Here is a 19,141-nt window from a genome sequence, read left to right as displayed (position 1 = left end):
AACATATTCCTTAATTAAAGTGGTCACATATATGATTTCATAAAAATTCTATAAAATATTTAAAAAAGTGAGAATGCTAAAAACAGATTTATTATGAGAAGTAAAAAGTCATTGAACTCTAAAAGTTATAGTATTATTCATTATTTATATTTTCGTTATATAAAGTAATCTTCATAGACTCGACATTTATCAGTAATAATTAATTGCTACTACGAATGATTACAGTACATACTTTAAGAAATGTTTATGCCAATTAATGTTAACAGACGATTATTTCTATGATCGTTTAACCCAACTGCACAATTGCACATGAGTACTTAACTACTTTTGAGTTCATTAAATTTTCTGTACTGGCGACAATAATTATAACAGCACAATGGAAACTACATATTATCAACAAAAACAGCTGTCTCTAAAGAGCAAAACCCTCAGCACCGCTTCGACTCTGGTGCTTTATCAATACAGTTTTCACGCTCTCATTGCCATATGTTTTTCAATGAAAATACGAGACTCGTGCATAAAGATAAGCTCCCTGTTGTGTCGTGTCTGATTAAAACATCAACAGAGAACTGAGAATAGCAAGAGAGATTATAATACGTCGAATGTACAGTAAGCACATTCTAAGACGAAAATTGAATAGTAATAATACAACATTATTTTTATAAAAACTAGCAATTAAGCACAAGTTTATATATTATGAATTATTAAAAGCATTATATTTTTTTTTACGGCTTAATGTCATTAGTGAAGTTTCACTGCACCATAACATTGGGTTGCGAGTATGAGTACTTGTTGATAGCTCGGTTTTGAATAGTACGAACGATCAGTTGTAAATTGTCAATTGCTTGAGTCGGAATAAAAACGTTCTGGTTTTGGATCACAACATTGATTCCCGAGTATTTCGAATCCCGCAGCTACTATTATGCAAATTGAAATAGGTGCTTCAGATCTTCTGAAGTTAGGCGGCAAGTAGGTGGAAATATTCACTTTCTTTTCACAATAGACTTAAGTGCAATTAACTGAGAGAATTTACTGATATACATATATTTAATCGCAGCTATGGACATCGCTTATCTACAATTATAATTAGGAGCTCCATTAAGCGATAAGCGCAACCTAATTAATAGATCATAAAAGAAAAATATATTTATTTTGCTTGTTTCGTTCTATTTAAATCCAAGTCTAATAATCCACAAAATCGTGCAGTACAATTTGTCGACCAAATACACATCCATTGTTCCCACCAAGTATGGATTGGTTAAGGGACACCAACGCAAGACAGCTTACGACAAGGAGCCATACTTTGCCTTCGAGGGAATTCCCTATGCCAAGCCACCAATGGGAGAGCTGCGATTCAGAGCGCCACAACCACCGGAGCCTTGGAAAGGAATCAGAAATTGCACTTATCTTCGTTCGAAGCCCGCCCAAAATCATTTCCTCTTGCACATTTTCGAAGGCTCCGAGGATTGTCTCTATATCAATGTGTATGCTAAGGACCTGAAAACAGAAAAGCCCCTTCCAGTTATGGTTTTTATCTATGGCGGTGGATTTCAGATCGGTGAAGCCTCCACGGATTATTATAGTCCAGATTACTTTATGAAAAAAGACATCGTCTTCGTCACATTCAACTACAGAGTAGGCCCTCTAGGTGAGTGATTTCAAGTACACTTTGATCGCGCTTAATCATATAGTAGAGCAATCTAATCATATTGCAAAACTAGTTAATAATGGCACGAGTTGAAGTTAATTATGAGCTTTAAAGTTGCATTAAACACATCAATATCGTTTCAACAGGTTTTCTCAGTCTACGCGACCGCGACTTAGATGTGCCCGGCAATGCGGGTCTCAAGGACCAGGTTCTTGCCCTTCGCTGGATCAACGATAACATCTCAAACTTTAACGGAGATCCAAACAATATAACGGTGATGGGCATCAGCGCTGGGGCAGCCTCAACACAGATTATGATGACTGCACAACAGACGCGAGGACTCTTCCACAAGGCGATCATCATGTCAGGCTCATCACTGTGTGACTGGGCGAATGAACCGAATTACAACTGGCCATATCGGCTTGCCTGTCATCTGGGCTACTTGGGCAGCAACAACGAAAAAGAAGTCTTCCGTTTTTTACAAAAGACTTCTGCAAAAAAAATATGTTTCAGCAAAATACTAACCCAAGATGAGAAACGAGATCATATCCTCTTTGGCTTTGCACCAGTCGTTGAACCCTATGATAGTGAGAGTTGTGTTATTTCCAAGCCTCACGAGGAAACTCTATCGACGGCTTGGGGAAATGAAATACCAGTTATCATTGGTGGCACATCTTTTGAGGGCTTGTTCTCCTATCAGTTTGTTTTGCACGATACCTCCCATGTTCTTAGTAACTTTGAGTCGCTAATACCCCGAGAGGTGCGTGAAATTTCCACCCCAGCACAAATCAAAGAGCATGTACGTCGACTAAAGCTGTACAACTTCGAAGACGCTACCAGGGGACAAATGGAATTCAAAGAGTGCTTGCAATTGCTCTCCTTCAAGCACTTCTGGCATGGTATACATCGCACTGTTTTGGCTCGATCGGCCTATGCTCCAAAAACACCAACCTACCTTTATCGCTTTGATTTCGACTCCCCTACATACAATTTTTATCGCATTATGAACTGTGGAAGACATGAACGAGGTGTTTCTCATGCGGATGATATTTCCTATCTATTCTACTGTGTTTCATCCTTCAAACTGGATAAGTCTTCTCCCGAATACCAAACTATTGAGAACATGATTGGCATGTGGACTTCGTTTGCTACACAAGGAAATCCCAACTGTGCTCAGATTGAACCAGTTCGATGGGAGGTGATTGATCCTGACGCAACTCCCAAGTGCTTAAACATTGGCACAAAACTTGAGTTTATAAATTTACCGGAACGTAAGCAACTGACACTTTGGGATAGCTTCTATGAAAAACTGAAATTATTTTAAGTCTATGATATCTCTTTGTTTATCGTACTGTAAATAAAAAGCACAAACAAGTTATAGTAATTACACTTTAATTGCGTCAATTTAATTGCTGACACACATACAAATATATATGTATATATTTAAAATCAAACACAAATCAGAGCTGCCGATATAGTTCTAATCAACCCTGTGCGAGAGAAAGAAAATAAGCTTAGGGTTAAAGAGCGAGAGAGAGATCGTGGTGAAATTTAAGAATGCGGCTATCGCATTGCTCAACTTTGACTAAAGGCTCCGCACGGCAATCGAGAAATAAAAATAAATGTTGTTCTTTACCACCCAATTGAGTTTTGCGTACCGCTATGGTCCTAATTGCCGTACTGTTCAGTGCACTAATGCGTGACATGTCAGGTCATGACACCTTATGTTATTGTTAGTTAAATGCTGTGTTAATGTACTCACTCATGACAAGTTTTGGCAGGAGTTCGTTCCTCGTTATGACCTAAAATTCCTAGTTTACAGATTTTTTAAGATTTTGTTTACTCGCTCTGTTCAAAGTCTACCCATCCCCATTTTTCTTCGAACATTCCACTTGTATTTTCGTGGCGGACTAAGTAACAGCTGCCTTGTGTGCACATTGTACTTTATTTTTCCCTACCGGAAATTCATGTGTTGACGTTGGGCATGGTTGTGGACAGTTCATCTATTACTCGTTACTGTTAACCAGAAGAAAATTTGATTACTAAATGCTGAGCTGGGTTTTTACTTAACATTTCAACCAAGCATTTACGTGCCGTATCAGCATGACCGTGTCTCCATATGTGCGTTATAATGTATATGTACAAAATAAATTATACGATCATTTAATTATGATTATTTCAATTTACACAAGTCAGAAAGAGTGTGCTCGGCTGTGTGATGCCCGCTACCCAAATTCAATAAAAGCAAAACACCGTTTTTCTTACAATATACACGTAAAATAATTTATTAAATTTCATCAAAATACAAAAGAAAAAAAATTAAAGAAATAATAAAAGGAATTTCCAAAGTCATTTTAATTGAAAAGTTGGGAGTTTGCATGTTAGAAAATAATTGCTTCAACAAGAGCAAATAATTTATTATTACATTAACGATTAAATCATTAATCAATGGCTACGTCAAATTGAGTTACATAGCATTGAGTTGCATCACATCGAATTATTAAGATTGACTTGATTGACATGTATAAAGATAAGCTCTCAGTTTTGTCTAAAGCATCAACAGAGATTATTTGAAAAGTTGAATTTTGACAATATGTTACATTAGAAGCGTTTCACTTTACTACATAACATTAGGTGCGAGTACTTGCGGATTGCGCAGTTCTAAAATATACGAACTATCAGTTGCAACTTGTCGATTGGCTGAGACGGAATTAATAGTAAAAGCGTTTCGATTCTGAATCCCGACTTTAATTCACGACTATTCTATCATGGATGTAGTAATGGATATTCCAAATCTACTGGCACTATTCAGCAAGTAGGTGGAAACATAAACTTCCATTAAATAGTAGCTTTACGTGCAATAATCTGCGTTCATTTACTTACATACTATGTGGATTTTTAATCGCAGTTAATGCCATTGTTAATACCATCCATCTCTAATTAGCGATAGGATTAACAGATCATAAATAACAAAAATATACGTATATTTTATTATTATCTCTGTCTACTCGAATGCAAGGTTCATCGTCCACAGGATCGTGCAGTACAATCTGTCGACCAAATACACATCCATTATTCCCACCAAGTATGGATTGGTTAAAGGACTACAACGCAAGACAGTATACGACAAGGAGCCATATTTTGCCTTCGAGGGAATTCCCTATGCTAAACCGCCACTGGGAGAGCTGCGATTTAGAGCGCCACAACCTCCGGAGCCATGGAAGGGAATTAGGGATTGCACTTATTTTCGTTCACAGCCCGCCCAAACTAATTTCATATTGCAATATTTTGAAGGCGCCGAGGATTGCCTCTATATCAATGTGTATGCTAAGCACCTGAAATCAGAAAAGCCGCTTCCAGTTATGGTTTATATCTATGGCGGTGGATTTAAAATCGGTGAAGCCTCCAGGAATTATTATAGCCCAGATTACTTTATGAAAAAAGACATCGTCTTCGTCACATTCAACTACAGAGTTGGCGCTCTAGGTAAGTCATAACAAGTTTGAGAGATACAAAAGCAAAACATATTCTTGAAATAAATCAAAATATACCGAAGGCTATATTTGATATATCGATATACTATTGCATTCAAAATATATCGATATGCACAAGAAATACCAGAATTCGGCTTGGCTGTTGACTAATCAAGAATATATTACTTTACATATGTATGTGGTTTGATGGCTGCTTCTGACCAGCTTAAACATGTCATTTAGAAAGAGTACCTATCTACAATATGGGTAGCGGGAATATTTAATGTTTCTATAAACTATTACAATTGCATTATTTTTAACTATATCAACATCGTTTCAACAGGTTTTCTCAGTCTACGCGACCGCGACTTAGATGTGCCCGGCAATGCGGGTCTCAAGGACCAGGTTCTTGCGCTTCGCTGGATCAACGAAAACATCTCAAACTTTAACGGAGATCCAAACAACATAACGGTGATGGGCACCAGCGCTGGGGCAGCCTCAACACAGATTATGATGACCACAGAACAGACGCGAGGACTCTTCCACAAGGCGATCATCATGTCAGGCTCATCACTGTGTGACTGGGTGAATGAGTACGATTATAACTTTCCTTATCGACTTGCCTGTCATCTGGGCTACTTGGGCAGCAACAACGAAAAGGAAGTCTTCCGTTTTTTTACAAAAGACTTCTGCAAAAAAACTTTGTTTCAACAAACTTCTAACCAAAGAAGAGAAGAGAGATCATGTCCTATTTGGATTTGTACCAGTTGTTGAACCCTATGATAGTGAGAGTTGTGTTATTCGCAAGCCCAACGAGGAAACTCTATCGACGGCTTGGGGAAATGAAATACCAGTTATCATTGGTGGCACCTCCTTTGAGGGATTGTTGTTTTATCAGTTTGCCATGCATGACTCGAGTTATGTTTTAAGGAACTTTGAATCGCTAATTCCCCCGAGAGGTGCGTGCAATTTCCACACCAGCACAAATCAAGGAGTACGTACTTCGACTGAAAGAGGACAGCTTTGAAGATGCCACAAGGGAACAAATGGAACTAAAAGAATGCTTGCAATTGCTCTCCTTCAAACACATCTGGCATAGTCTACATCGCACTGTTCTCGCCCGTTCGGCCTATGCTTCAAAAATCCCTACTTACCTTTATCGCTTTGATTTCGACTCCCCTACTTACAATTTTTATCGCATTATGAACTGTGGGAACCATGAACGAGGAGTTTCGCACGCAGATGATGTTTTTTATCTTTTCTACCATGTTTTATCCTTTAAACTGGATAAGTCTTCTCCCGAATACCGCACTATTGAGAACATGATTAACATGTGGACTTCGTTTGCCACACAAGGAAATCCCAACTGTGCTCAGATTGAACCGGTTCGATGGGAGGCGATTAAACCTAACGAAACTCTCAAGTGCCTAAACATTGGCACAAAACTTGAGTTCGTAAATTTTCCTGAACGTAAGCAACTAAAACTCTGGGATAGCTTCTATGATAAATTGAAATTATTTTAAGTTTTGTTTCTAGAAAACTCATAGTGAAAATGTAATTGATTTTGCTGACCTTACTGTAAATCAAAATACATATAAAAGTTAGTGTAGTTACACTATAAATCTTAGTTTCAGTTGTCACTTTTTTATTAACACTGTGGTTTATTGATAAAGCAAATCTTCTATCTTCGATCTAGAAAATATGTATTTTATTTAAACAAAATGAAATATTTGCCAGAATTCAATGTTAATTTAAAATTTTTATATGTCAAATATTTATTAACGTCATTGCAGTTTATGTGAAAATACAACTTCAGCTTAAGAAATTTAAAATAGCGCCTCCGGGTTATACAAAGTATCCCAAACAAGTAGTTTCTCATATTCTGGCAAATCGATAATCGTAACCTCATTGCTTATGTTAATAACACGCTGTAATTGGTCCTTTGTCGACGGCTCCCAGATAAGATGCTTAATTTCCTCACAATTTGGATTGGAGTTGCTTGCAAAAGATGTCCACATACCCACCAAGCGTTGGATGGTGAGATACTCGCCCGATGTTTTCTCCAATTTCCAACATTGTGAGTTTCTAAACAAATAACTCAACTCATCGGCATGGGAAACTCCAGACTTGATGTCATCCCCACAGAATTTTTTACGATAGAAATTAAAATCAGGCGAATCAAAGTCAAAACGATAGTAATATGTTGGAGCCTTCGAGTAGGCCAAACGAGCCTTTAAAGTGCGATGCATGCCATGCCAAAAGATTTTGTGTGAATAGTACTACAAGAAAAATCATACTTGATGAATATGTACAAATAGTAAATTTCAATTACGTACATCCAGGAAAGTCATTAAGTGCTTGGAGCTGGGAGTCTCATCTCCAAAATATAATTTGATTAACTTGTCGCTGAACTTTAGAATTTGTTCATCGGTGTTGACTAAACGAACATCATAGGGCGTGATTCGATGCGGATCTTGAGGCAAGGTATCCATACTCTTAGGATTTGCCTTTAGGGCGGGATACATGAAGAGACCCTCAAAGGAAACGCCTCCTAGCATTGCAGGCAACTCATTAGTCCAAGCATCGCGCACCATCTCCAGCTGAGACTTTGGCACCACACAATCAGCAGTCACATAAGGCTCCACAGTGGGTCCAAACGGATAAAGAAATCCGTTGCGACGCTCTTCAGGTGTAACCAAGTTATGATTGACCAGCTTATATGGCTCCACACCTTGCAAGTAGTCCAACACCTTGCGATCAACATTGTCGCCCTCGTAGCCATGGAACTTAGCCAGACGATACGCAAAGTCTGCGGGTGGTGTGTCGGACCAATAGTTAAGAAGTGAGCCGGACATCACAATAGCCTTATGAAAGAGTCCGCGTGTTTGTTCCGTGCACATCATATAATGGGTGGAGCAACCTCCTGCGCTCTCTCCAAAGATAGTAATGTTGTCGGCATCGCCGTTAAAGTACGAAATATATTTCTTAACCCATTTAAGAGCCAATACTTGATCCTTCAGGCCTGCATTACCAGGTACATCCAAACTTGGGTCCTTTAGGCTCAGAAAACCTGTTATGCAAAACATATTAAATAATTATTTAAAGTTCGTAAAACTCTAAACCTTATGACCAACTTTTGTATCTGTTACCCATAGGATAGTAAGTGTATAAAGTATACATATGTATATGTAGTATATAGACATGTCGGTCTATCCTTATTAAAACCTAAGTCTGAGATACTATTAGAGACACAGTCATAATTTTTTGACAGCACTTCTCACTTCTTTTTAGTAGCGATCAAATACAATTTGTAGAAGATAAAAAAAATAATTTGAAATGCCAAAAAAAAATTTCGATGTGTTAAAAAAAATGTTTCTGAATTGGGAATATTAATTCGAAAATTTAAGTACAATATATATTTAATTATTAAAATGTTAAAAGTACCAAAAATCGCTTCAAAATTACGCCTGCTATTCTTTTTTTTTCGGTTTCTGGAGCGTAAGTGGGAGTGGCGAAAATGTAATTTAGAATTTGATCTACGTGCAAAAATAACAAGACTCTGAAATACTGCGTTTCATACGGGGCGACAAAACAGACAGACAGACAGAGGAACAGACTCTGTTCAAGAATATATGTACATATGATATATATTTTATGAAGTCGAAGATGACTCCTTCTGCATGGTAAATATTTGTCCTGCAGACTTAAAGTTATGATACCCTTTTAGCTTATGGGTAGCAGGTATAAAAATTATACTTTAAAGAAGCAGAGATGTTGCTTTTTTGGTTTTAACAAATGTCACAAAAAGCTTTTAAAAAATGTTGTTTACAAGCTTTTCGCGCAGTCATCATGACTTAAGTTCGCAATGATAACAGCTTATCAATAGATCTATCTAACTTTGAACTCCAGTAGTTGTGATAACTAGAATCTTACCAAAACAATCTACACGATAGTTGAGCGTTACCAAAATCACGTCTTTGGTCATAAAATAATCTGGCCCATAAAGTTCCCGTGTAGCCTCTCCTATGGTAAATGCACCACCGAATATATACACCATCACCGGGAGGGGTTTTTTTGTTTTAAGCTAAATTAATAATCGATAATTAAGTTTCATGTCAATCAATCAATCTGTTTCGATAGTCACCTGTTTGGCATACACATTTAGATAGAGGCAATCTTCACCACCATCAATGGTCCCCGTTAGCATGGCCTTCTGAACCGGCTTCTCCCCATAATGGGTACAGTCCAAAACTCCAGTCCATGGATCGGCCGGTTGTGGTGCTTTAAAACGCAACTCTCCCAGGGGCGGTTTACCAAATGGCAGTCGCTCGAAGCTATAGTACTCGTTGTCATAGAGAGTGCTACGCTTTGTTCCTTTGATCTGACCCTGTGGCAGGGAGATTTCATATGTCTCCAGACTTAAAATTGTAACAAACTCTTATTAATGTTTTTCTTTTCTAATATTCAAGTATTCATTTGTAATCACCTCTCCGACATAGTGTTAATTATGGTAGTCTACTGCTCGGAATGAGAGTCGTTCGTCAACTGAAACTAGCCGTTTGCTTGTTTATCAATCGACAGGCCAAAGCTCAACGATATACAGTGCTGTCCATTGTCACAAGTCTCCATACAAAGTACTGCGATACAAACTTTAATGACAATGCAAATAAGAATTGATAAGTAGACAATATGTGGTGCATTAAACTTAAATAATCCAATTTATGTTATCGAATGAGAATGCAAGTAAAATTACTTAATTTGCTAAAGAGCAGAATAGACAGAATATGTATTTCGTTTGCAATACAGGGTATTTATTCTTCAATACTCATTTTAAAATTGTTTGTATACAAAAACAATTGATTAGAAGTTCAACTTGCCGCTGTTTGTACAAAAGCTCACTCATATTATATGTATACATAACCCTACTCGCTCTATCGCTTTCATTTTTATTATTATTAAAGCTCTACGCTCTCTCACTCACACTCAGCACAAGAGAATCAGCTGTAGAGATGCTAGCAATAAATAAGAGAATGCTGCTAAAGCGATCAGACATTTCTCTATAAGAGCGCTCTCTTAAAATGTACCTAAATTTAGCAGTTTCGGTACAATTTGAGTACTCAACAGAAACTGTTAAAATTAACATTATTCCTTTATCGTTTGACTAAAGAACACGGAGGAAACGTGTAAAGACTTAATGAATCAAAAAGTAAATCGGTAAATGAAAAGTGATAAATGAAATGGTCTTTTCAATATACATATACATATATAAATGCAAGATTTGTATACATATACAAATCAAACACCAGAAGCTCCATTGTAAGTACACTTTGTGAAGCTTAGACTAATCAGTACACATTTTTCGGCTGTTCAGCTAGCATAACCTTTCGCCTCAACCAATATGCATTGCAATGAGATGATAATAAGGGCGTTGGTAGAATACCCAAATCCATAAAGCGATCAGTTGCAGCTTTGGTGTTGACTCAGTCGGAAGTTTTGCTAGTGCAATCACACAATTATTTTGGAAAAATATTAAAAACTTATACGACTTACAGCAATGAGTTTGGAAGTGGATATGAGTCTGTTCGACATTTTTAGGATATCTTGCCAGTAAGTAATTTTTATTTTAGTATACCAATTTAAAAATCTTAAATAATTCATCTAGTGTTAACTTGCAGATTTATACGCCATAAGATCGAGCAATACTCTCGTGGCACCAGCACGACGACTATTATTAATACGCAGTTTGGACAAGTGCGGGGCAGACAACGTATCACCCTCCATAATGATCAGGAATTGTACTTTGCCTTCGAAGGAATCCCCTTTGCCAAGCCCCCATTAGGAGATCTGCGGTTCCGCGCTCCACAACCACCAGAATGCTGGGAGGGTGTCAGAGATTGCACTTATCCACGCTCAAAACCGACGCAGATGTATTGTATATTAAATATTGCACATGGCTCTGAAGATTGTCTTCATCTCAATGTGTACACTAAGAAGCTATCGTCTGAGAAGCCTCTGCCAGTAATGGTTTGGATTTATAGTGGAGGATTTCAGGTGGGCGAAGCTTCTAAAGATATGCACGGTCCGGATTATTTTATGCAAAAAAGACATTGTCTTGGTTACATTTAACCACAGGTTGGGAGCCTTAGGTGAGTTAATCAAATTACTTAATAGTTTCTAGAATAATACTTTTTTTCCCCATAACAGGTTTCCTCAGCCTATCGGATCCCGATTTGAATGTACCAGGCAATGCCGGACTTAAGGATCAAGTGATGGCTCTTCGTTGGATACACAAGAATATTATCAACTTCAATGGCGATTCAAACAACATTACGCTAATGGGCATGAGCTCGGGTGCTGCCTCAGTGCAAATTATGATGACTACGGAACAGACACGAGGCCTCTTTCACAAGGCAATCCTGATGTCCGGTTCATCATTGTGCCACTGGGCCAACGATATGAAGTACAACTGGCCATATAGACTTGCCTGTTACCTTGGCTATAAGGGCACCAACAATGACAAAAACGTCTTGCACTTCTTGCAGGGTGCTTCAAGTACACAATTAGCCAGATGCAATGCCATCTTGAGCCAGGAAGAGAAACGAGACTACCTTCTATTTCCATTTGTGCCGACTGTAGAGTCATATATCACTGAAGGGTGTGTGATATCAGAGCCCAATGTGAATACACTTTCAAAGGCCTGGGGCAATGAAATTCCCGTTATCATTGGCAGCACCTCATTTGAGGGCTTGTTCTCTTATCAGTATGTTAAGCGAGATTACACGCACTTTTTGTCAGATTTCAAGACTATGATACCTCGAGAGGTAAGGGAAACCTGCAACCAAGAGCAATTAGAGGATCATATCAAGCAACTCAAACTGCATAGCTTTAAGGATGCTTCGCGGGATTGCATGGAATTCAACGAATGCCTGGAATTGCTTTCCATGAAGCACTTTAGACATGCAGTTCATCGTACTGCGCTCGCTAGATTGGCCTATGCTCCCAGAATGCCAACTTACCTTTATCGCTTTGACTTTGATTCACCTACGTTCAATTTTTTTCGGCTTCTTCTCTGTGGTCCCGATCAGAGAGGTGCTGCACATGCCGATGATTTCTTCTATATGTTCTACGGTGTTCCAGCATTCAAAGTGAATTACACCTCTCCAGAATACCAAACCATCGAACATATTATCAATATGTGGACTACGTTTTCAACACATGGAAATCCCAATTATGGTCAGACTGCGCCAATCACTTGGGAGCCTCTTAAGCCATATGTTCCTCAGATGTGCCTAAATATTGGTAGGCGCTTAGAGTTTATTGAGCTACCTGAAGCAAAGGAATTGAAGCTATGGGACAGCTTCTATGACAATATAAATTTGTTCTGAGCCTCATGAGAATGGGTGACAATAGTTAACAGTTGTTCATTTTCTGGAAATCTTTCAAATAAAGAACTGCAATGGATCACAGCTTATTTTAACCACCACCAACCGGACTCTGTATACTGGCCAAACTAAAAGAGGTATTGAATTTATTTAATCGCACGATTTTAGTTTAATGTTCAATCATAAAAGATATTCTTCCATTTATTTTCTAAACTTTTGTTTACTATATAAAATTCTTGAAAATAATGGATCTTTATTAATCTATTGCCTTGTGTATAGTATTTTCAATGCTTAGACTATAGTTAAAAGTTGTTTATTTTATGCAAATCTTGCAAATAAAGACGCTGCCTATTTTCTTTGTAAAGCGTCACAGATGACGCACAACTTCATATAAAAAAAGACCTATCAAAAATTGATGTCAAATCAGCTGTTTCACAGATGGCAAAGTGAACACAAACCTAAACATGGATAATTTAAAACAATTAAATATAAATCGTGTTAGGCATTTTCTCGTAAAGAAAAATAACAATAATGGAAACTGTGGAACCGCAGAAATTCATTTGGAATTTAAAATAAAAAATATTACAACCAAGTTACAATAATATGAACATACTTACTATGTGCTTGGGAAACTGTTACCATAAAAATAGAGAATGAATGTAATTTCATCTGATTTTATACCCAAAATGACTTTATACATAGTTTGCAGGGTTTACTGTGGCTACATGTTAGCCATGAACTCATCTGCCGGTTCTTCTCATCATTAGAAAGACTTCTCCTTAGTTTAATATAACTCAATACAGCAACACAAAAATCAAAGAATCAAAATCAGTTACTTTTTGCATAAAACTGGACATTAGTATGTACTTATGAAAAAGTTCCTCACTGACAACAAATGAACAAGCTGCTACCCGACTTGTGAGCGAAGAGAATTATGCTGCTTGCATCTCTAAACGAAAATAAGAAACGTACTAAGGATTGAACAAGTATTTAATTTACAGGCTATGTCTTTAAAGATCTTCAAAGTCCAGTAATGTAATACATGAGATGTAAGTGATAACCACTTCGCAACTGTTGATGCAATTATGTTATTACCAATTTTGAGTCTTTGGAGTCTTCGTGACACTGTACAATTGATAAATCAGCCAGAGGAGGCTGGGAATATGATATGATATGATGATCATCAATAATTATGGTGGCAACAAATTTGTGAAATCCACATAAATACATTTCTCTCATGAAGGCAGTAATTTTGTTAAACTAATGCTTCACCAAATACTAATTACATTTTATGAGATGTACATTAAATCTGTACGTGCTTTAACAATTATTAAACACGTGCCTACCATTAATAATAATAATAATAATCAACTTATTGAACGGACCGATTCCTTAAATCTTTCTCGACCACTGACTTAGCAGCGCAAGTTTGAAACAAAATTCATTATTCATTAAAAAAATATTTAATGCATTCTTTTTTCTTCGTCAATTAAATGAAATTAAATGCAGATGTGCAAGGTCCATCAGGCTCAGTTTGGAAAATGAGAATCATGCATAGCACTAATAGACTAAATAAAATAAAACTCGCTTGCTTTTATCTTATCATTTCACTTCTTTATGAAGACTCTTTTATTGTTAGCAAGTGATAACAAAATATTCAAAATGCAGAATCACTATTGCCTCAACGGAGTGTAAACTGCAATTATACTTATCTAAGGTCTTAACTTGGATTCTATATTAACTCCACTCTTGCCTGCTCGAACAATTTATCGTAGAACTGTAGATTCTCTAGCTCGGGCTGTGGGAAACAGTCTAATTTGTCACTGATATTTAGACACATTCTTTGTCCCTCTTTTGATACAATCGGCTTCCATTCTACTTGAGGTTTGGTGAGCAATGCATTTGGATTCGAGCGACGCGCAAACTCAGTGAACATGGCAACCATTCGAAAAATGGTTGAATATTCTGACCTCGACTCATCCAATTTGAAAGCAGCTGGCAGCTTGAAGAGATAGCTTAATTCTTCGGCATGATAAGCTCCAAACTTGCCATTATAGCGTAAGCGTGCAAAATTAAAATCAGGTGATTCGACATCGAAGCGATACAAATAATTTTCAGCTTGACCATAAGTCAGGCGAGCATTAAGCAGACGATGCAGGCCATGCATTAGATTCTGTGTGCATATATCGCATAGTATTTTAAAGTGGGCGTCACTTATTTCATCAAGGCTCGTCTTGCAGAAATATTCCAATTGTGTTTTTCCCAGTTGAGTGCGTTGTTCGGAATCAGCGCGAAATATAAGTGTTCTGGGCAGCAGTACCCAAGGTTGCTTCTTACACAACTCAACGGCGCTGGGACTAAGTCCGAGACCTTCTCCAGTGGTGGTTCCCACCAATAGAGGCAAGTGATTACTCCACGCTGTACGCTGCAGTATCAGGGGCTCTTCAAGTATCACAGCATTTGGCGTTTCATAGTGCTCTATATTTGGTGTACATGTGACTAAGGAAGAGCTGTGAATTTTCTCCTCGTCCACCAGAATGTTTGCTCGAGCCAGCTGATTGGGATCAGCATTTTTGATGAACTCATAAACTTGTGCATCAATATTTTTGCCTTGATAGCCACACTGCTGCGCCACTCGATACTCAATATTGGGTAAGCGATTCATTTCATGCGAAAAGCCAGCCAAGAGAATGTACTTATGGAATAGACCCGCTGCCTGTGGACTGACGGACAACAGTTGGCACATCATGCTTCCAGAACTGTGGCCAAAGATAGTTATATTGTTTACATCACCATTGAAGATACCCGCGTTAGCGTGTATCCACTTGAGGGCAAGAATGCAATCCTTTAAGCCAGCATTGCCGGGAATTCCAACAGCAGGATCCGCAAAACTCAAAAATCCTGTAGGATGTTGCTCTGAACCTTTATTCTTTTCAGTGCAAATTTATTTTACTCACCAAAGGGTCCAGTTCGAAAGCCAATGCTGATGTAGACAACGTCCTCACGCATCAGATACTCTGGCGACCACAAGCGTCGTGTTGCGTCTCCTCGGTGGAAGGCTCCTCCATAAATGTATACCATCAGCGGCAAAGTCTTTTCACTTTTCAACTATACATACACATATAAGAAAAGATTATTTGCGGAGAGTCTTACACTGATTGCTCTTACTCTTTTGGCAGCTACATTCAGATATAGACAGTCCTCGGAGCCTTCAATTTCCAAGGACATTTTGTTTATCTGCAGACACTTTTCCCTTGGCTTCAAGCAGTCAAGTACACCTTCCCAGGGCGCCACATCCTGTGGCTCTTGGAAACGCAGGTCACCCAAAGGTGGTTTGGCATACGGTATGCCATCAAATAAATAATATGGATCATCATAGATGGAGTTCACAAGAGCGCCCCTGATAAGTCCGTGCGTTGTTTTGACAACTAGTGACGGTTCCTTGCTGAAATTATGCAGTTGAATTTTTTGACTTGTAAAATAACACTATTATTCCGTTCACAACTCACTAGTCTGTGGTCATTATTCGTCTGGATATTACTAATAACAAAGACTCTGAAATTTGTATTTTATATGGGTTATCAAAAGCTTATCAATCCAAAAGCTTATCTGCTAAAAGATTGGTAGAACAATAAAAATAAACGAAAAATAATGAAGGTTAAAAACAGGTAAATACTATAAAAATTTCTTAAGTATCTACTAAGACCTAGATTAAGAATGCAACTAAACAAGATAATTTTTCCCCTAAAGATGTGTATCAACGGGGGGCTTTTTGATTTGTAGTAGAATTTAATATTTTCAGAATATGCTTGTAGTTACTGGCGTATGTAGGTCAAATTAAAATTACAAAAATAATGTTTTTACGTATTGAAACTTCCACTTACTGTATCTAGAAAAGAATATGGAATAATAAAAAGATTGTATGAATACTTTTTCGAATTTTAAAGTTACTCACATTAATCGTTCTTAAAATTTCTTTTAATTAGCTTGCACATATTTTAGCCATGCACCTGATAAGTAATCTTGAAATGAAAAGTTTTCCTTTTGTATTTAATCATATCTAAACTCGCAGAGTAATCAAATCTAAAGCCGTCGTGATTGTACAATATAAAAAGTAATAAACACTGGTAAGTGGTTGAATTGCTTTTTATTTTAATAAAAACAAGTTTATGCAACTCAATTGAATACAATAACAATTATAAAAACAAGGAATTTAGTCACAAATATATTTTACTTTCTCTAAGAATTTTCTAAAAATGTTTTCAAGCAATTATGTTGATTGTCTCATAAAGTTGTGAAATCTCTATATACATATGGTATTATATAACGTTATGCATAGCTTTCACCTGGAGTTCAAGAGACTTACATGGGCATTTATACAACTATTTGTATATAAATAGAAACATTTTGAAATGTAAAAAGTACTTATAATTTAATGGCCTCATTTTGTTTTAAGCTATTCACTATTTAAATTATGCCTGAGCTTTGTAGACACTATCCCAGACCTTTAACTTATTGATCTCGGGAAGATCGATGATTTTCATTTCCTCCGAAATATTAAGGCAGACAATGAACTTCTTAGACAACGGTGGCCAATGGGTGTTCTTGGGTAAACTCGATTGAACACTACCGCAATTCGGATTTGATGTGGCCGCAAATGTGGTTAGAATATCAATCATACGTTCAATGGTTTGAAACTCGGCTGTATGTTTGTCCAATTTCCACGAGAAGTCGCCGTACCAAATATAAGAATGATCATCAATATGGGCTACTCCGCGCAATTGATCACCGCAATACTTGCGTCTCTGATGATTGAATGTGGATGAATCAAAGTCAAAGCGATATAGATATGTGGGTGCCGCAGAAGCTCGAAGACGTGCCTTGATAGTCCGCATAATAGGATGCCAAAAGACCTTGTAACTAGCATACTGCAAAATACGGTTGTATAATCGTCTCTCGTTTCTCTATTACAAACTTACCTCACAATAGGCAACGACACTGTCTTTTTGTAAATCCATGGGCCTGTCTCCAAAGTGCAGCAGCCTCAGCCGCTTGCCTAGCGTTAGCGCTAATGCCTGGGGCAACGAACGCTTCAGCTCCAGTGGCAACATATGCTGCGGTTGACCTTTGAGACTGGTAAGCAGATAAGGCGCCAATTGGACGCGGGCGTACATGAGAAGACCCTCAAACGAGGTGCCACTCATTAGAACTGGAATGCTATTGCCCCAAGCTGTTTCCACCAATTCAATGGGAGGCTTGAGCAGCACGCAGTCCTCGCTGCTATAAGGTTCGACCACAGGGCCAAACTGGAAGACACAATCGTCTAAGTTTTCGGCTTGACTGAGTAGATACGGTGTCACTAGTTTGTCACCAGGCACGCTCTGCAGAAATTCCAACACTTTTGTGTCCGATGCCTGTTGCACATGCTTCATTCCCAAGTTCTCAGCGAGACGACGACCCAAATTGGGTATTGGACACAGAGACCAGGAACACAGCGCATTTCCAGACTGCATGATGGCCTTGTGAAAGAGTCCAGCGGCATTGGGATTCAGCATTAGATAGTGCACCGAGGCGGCGCCAGCACTCTCGCCAAATGCGGTTACATTTGCGGGATCCGCATTGAAACTGGCTGCATTCTGCGTGATCCATTTCATGGCAAGAAGTTGATCCTTTAGACCCGCATTGCCAGGGACACCAGCAGCTGGATTCTCAAGGCTAAGAAAGCCTAAAGGTCCCACACGATACGACACCGTAGCGACAACGACATCGCGCATCATAAAATAGTCCGGACTGTGCAAGTCTCGTGAGGAATCGCCCTTTTCAAAGCCGCCGCCAAAGAAGAACACAATCAACGGCAAGGGTTTCTCCGTCTTCATCTGTGGATTAATCACTGATTAACTGATGTTCAACATATTCGTTATAAGGACTCACAGACTTGACGTACACATTTAGATACAGGCAGTTCTCAATGCCCTCCAGCTGTTTTGTGTATTGATTAAATTGCAGTGGTTTCTCGCCTTTTTGCCGGCACATCAGCGTCTTCTTCCAGGGCTGCACTGGCACCGGAGCTTTGAATCTGAGTGCTCCCAGCGGTGGCTGTGCATATGGAATGCACTCAAAGCTGATGTAATCATCGCCATAGATGCTCGTACATTGGCTGCCAGCGATGGTGCCACTTTTGGTCTTAACGGTGGTTTCAGGCTTTGGGCTACGCGAATAATTGTGAATTTAGCAGAGAGACACCTTTGCTATCTTGACGCGTTACTCACCTGCTCATGTCGCGGTGTGAAATGACTTGAGTATATCTCGTTTTCGTCTTTTTATTGCTGCTTTTGTTTTATCTTTTTTTTGTGGGTTTTATCTACTGTAAAAACACATTTATGGCAAATTTTTATCTGGTAGGTACAAAACAACGACAAATACGAATAATGTGTGCTGCAAGAGCCGAGCCAGAAAAGTGTCTGACAGCTGATTTTGAGTTTTATTTTGCGTCGCCGATTTGAGTGAATTTTAAATGCCAACAACAGTTCGTCATTGTTGATATTCTCGTTACACTCGTTAATCAGCAATGCATGAAAAGCTCTGCGAACGTTTATCTACACATGCACATGCAGTGAGTGACTCACTGTTTTAAACAA

The 19,141-nt window shown here is 38.3% G+C and overlaps 5 protein-coding genes across 6 annotated transcripts; 3 read left to right on the top strand and 2 right to left on the bottom strand.

Annotated features, from left to right (window-relative positions):
• The first annotated feature begins 832 nt into the window (after positions 1–832).
• LOC132784914 (esterase B1-like) lies at positions 833–3,035 on the top strand. Its single transcript, XM_060790817.1, has 3 exons — positions 833–969; positions 1,182–1,648; positions 1,795–3,035. The coding sequence occupies exons 1-3, from the start codon at positions 923–925 to the stop codon at positions 2,970–2,972; spliced, it is 1,692 nt and encodes a 563-aa protein (XP_060646800.1). The 5' UTR covers positions 833–922; the 3' UTR covers positions 2,973–3,035.
• Positions 3,036–4,279: 1,244 nt separating this feature from the next.
• LOC132784913 (esterase B1-like) lies at positions 4,280–6,748 on the top strand. The gene is given in 5 exon segments (XM_060790816.1): positions 4,280–4,463; positions 4,668–5,134; positions 5,465–5,793; positions 5,795–6,070; positions 6,072–6,748. Coding segments are annotated over 5 exon segments (1,692 nt in total). The 5' UTR covers positions 4,280–4,416; the 3' UTR covers positions 6,645–6,748.
• A 52-nt stretch (positions 6,749–6,800) lies between these two features.
• LOC132783960 (uncharacterized) lies at positions 6,801–16,120 on the bottom strand. Its single transcript, XM_060789291.1, has 8 exons — positions 16,013–16,120; positions 15,672–15,948; positions 15,461–15,611; positions 14,237–15,404; positions 9,266–9,539; positions 9,055–9,205; positions 7,458–8,191; positions 6,801–7,400 (listed from the first exon to the last, which is right to left on the bottom strand). Exons 1-8 carry the CDS (start codon positions 16,024–16,026, stop codon positions 6,948–6,950), a joined length of 3,222 nt encoding a protein of 1,073 aa, XP_060645274.1. The 5' UTR covers positions 16,027–16,120; the 3' UTR covers positions 6,801–6,947.
• Positions 10,277–14,444, top strand: LOC132784910 (esterase B1-like). Its single transcript, XM_060790811.1, is given in 5 exon segments — positions 10,277–10,335; positions 10,493–10,728; positions 10,797–11,220; positions 11,222–11,267; positions 11,326–14,444. Coding segments are annotated over 4 exon segments (1,704 nt in total). The 5' UTR covers positions 10,277–10,335; positions 10,493–10,675; the 3' UTR covers positions 12,507–14,444.
• Positions 16,121–16,916: 796 nt separating the features above from the next.
• LOC132784917 (esterase B1) lies at positions 16,917–19,000 on the bottom strand. Of its 2 annotated transcripts, XM_060790819.1 has the most exons (4): positions 18,773–19,000; positions 18,435–18,711; positions 17,483–18,379; positions 16,917–17,431 (listed from the first exon to the last, which is right to left on the bottom strand). In XM_060790819.1, the coding sequence occupies exons 1-4, from the start codon at positions 18,778–18,780 to the stop codon at positions 16,976–16,978; spliced, it is 1,638 nt and encodes a 545-aa protein (XP_060646802.1). In that variant the 5' UTR covers positions 18,781–19,000; the 3' UTR covers positions 16,917–16,975. The 2 variants fall into 2 exon arrangements, with proteins under 2 accessions (XP_060646802.1, XP_060646803.1); XM_060790820.1 differs by lacking the exon at positions 18,773–19,000 and having other exon boundaries at positions 18,448–18,589.
• Positions 19,001–19,141: the final 141 nt, after the last annotated feature.

This window comes from Drosophila nasuta, chromosome 2R (genome assembly GCF_023558535.2).
Source record: "Drosophila nasuta strain 15112-1781.00 chromosome 2R, ASM2355853v1, whole genome shotgun sequence".
Taxonomy (NCBI): Eukaryota; Metazoa; Arthropoda; class Insecta; order Diptera; family Drosophilidae; genus Drosophila; species Drosophila nasuta.
This window is presented reverse-complemented; position numbering and strand designations above follow the sequence as displayed.

Bases quoted from the DNA above. Each gene is read 5' to 3' on its own strand.
- LOC132784917 (XM_060790819.1), bottom strand. The intron at 18,380-18,434 runs GTGAGTCCTTAT...ATTAATCCACAG, and splicing joins TAAATGTGTACGTCAAGTCT to ATGAAGACGGAGAAACCCTT. The intron at 17,432-17,482 runs GTAAGTTTGTAA...CGTATTTTGCAG, and splicing joins GTGTCGTTGCCTATTGTGAG to TATGCTAGTTACAAGGTCTT.
- LOC132783960 (XM_060789291.1), bottom strand. The intron at 9,540-14,236 runs GAATCCAAGTTA...TACAATTTTAAG, and splicing joins GCAAGAGTGGAGTTAATATA to TCTGGAGACATATGAAATCT. The intron at 7,401-7,457 runs GTACGTAATTGA...TTTTTCTTGTAG, and splicing joins ACTTAATGACTTTCCTGGAT to TACTATTCACACAAAATCTT.
- LOC132784914 (XM_060790817.1), top strand. From the start codon at position 923: ATGCAAATTGAAATAGGTGCTTCAGATCTTCTGAAGTTAGGCGGCAA. The intron at 970-1,181 runs GTAGGTGGAAAT...TTTAAATCCAAG, and splicing joins CTTCTGAAGTTAGGCGGCAA to TCTAATAATCCACAAAATCG. The intron at 1,649-1,794 runs GTGAGTGATTTC...TCGTTTCAACAG, and splicing joins CTACAGAGTAGGCCCTCTAG to GTTTTCTCAGTCTACGCGAC.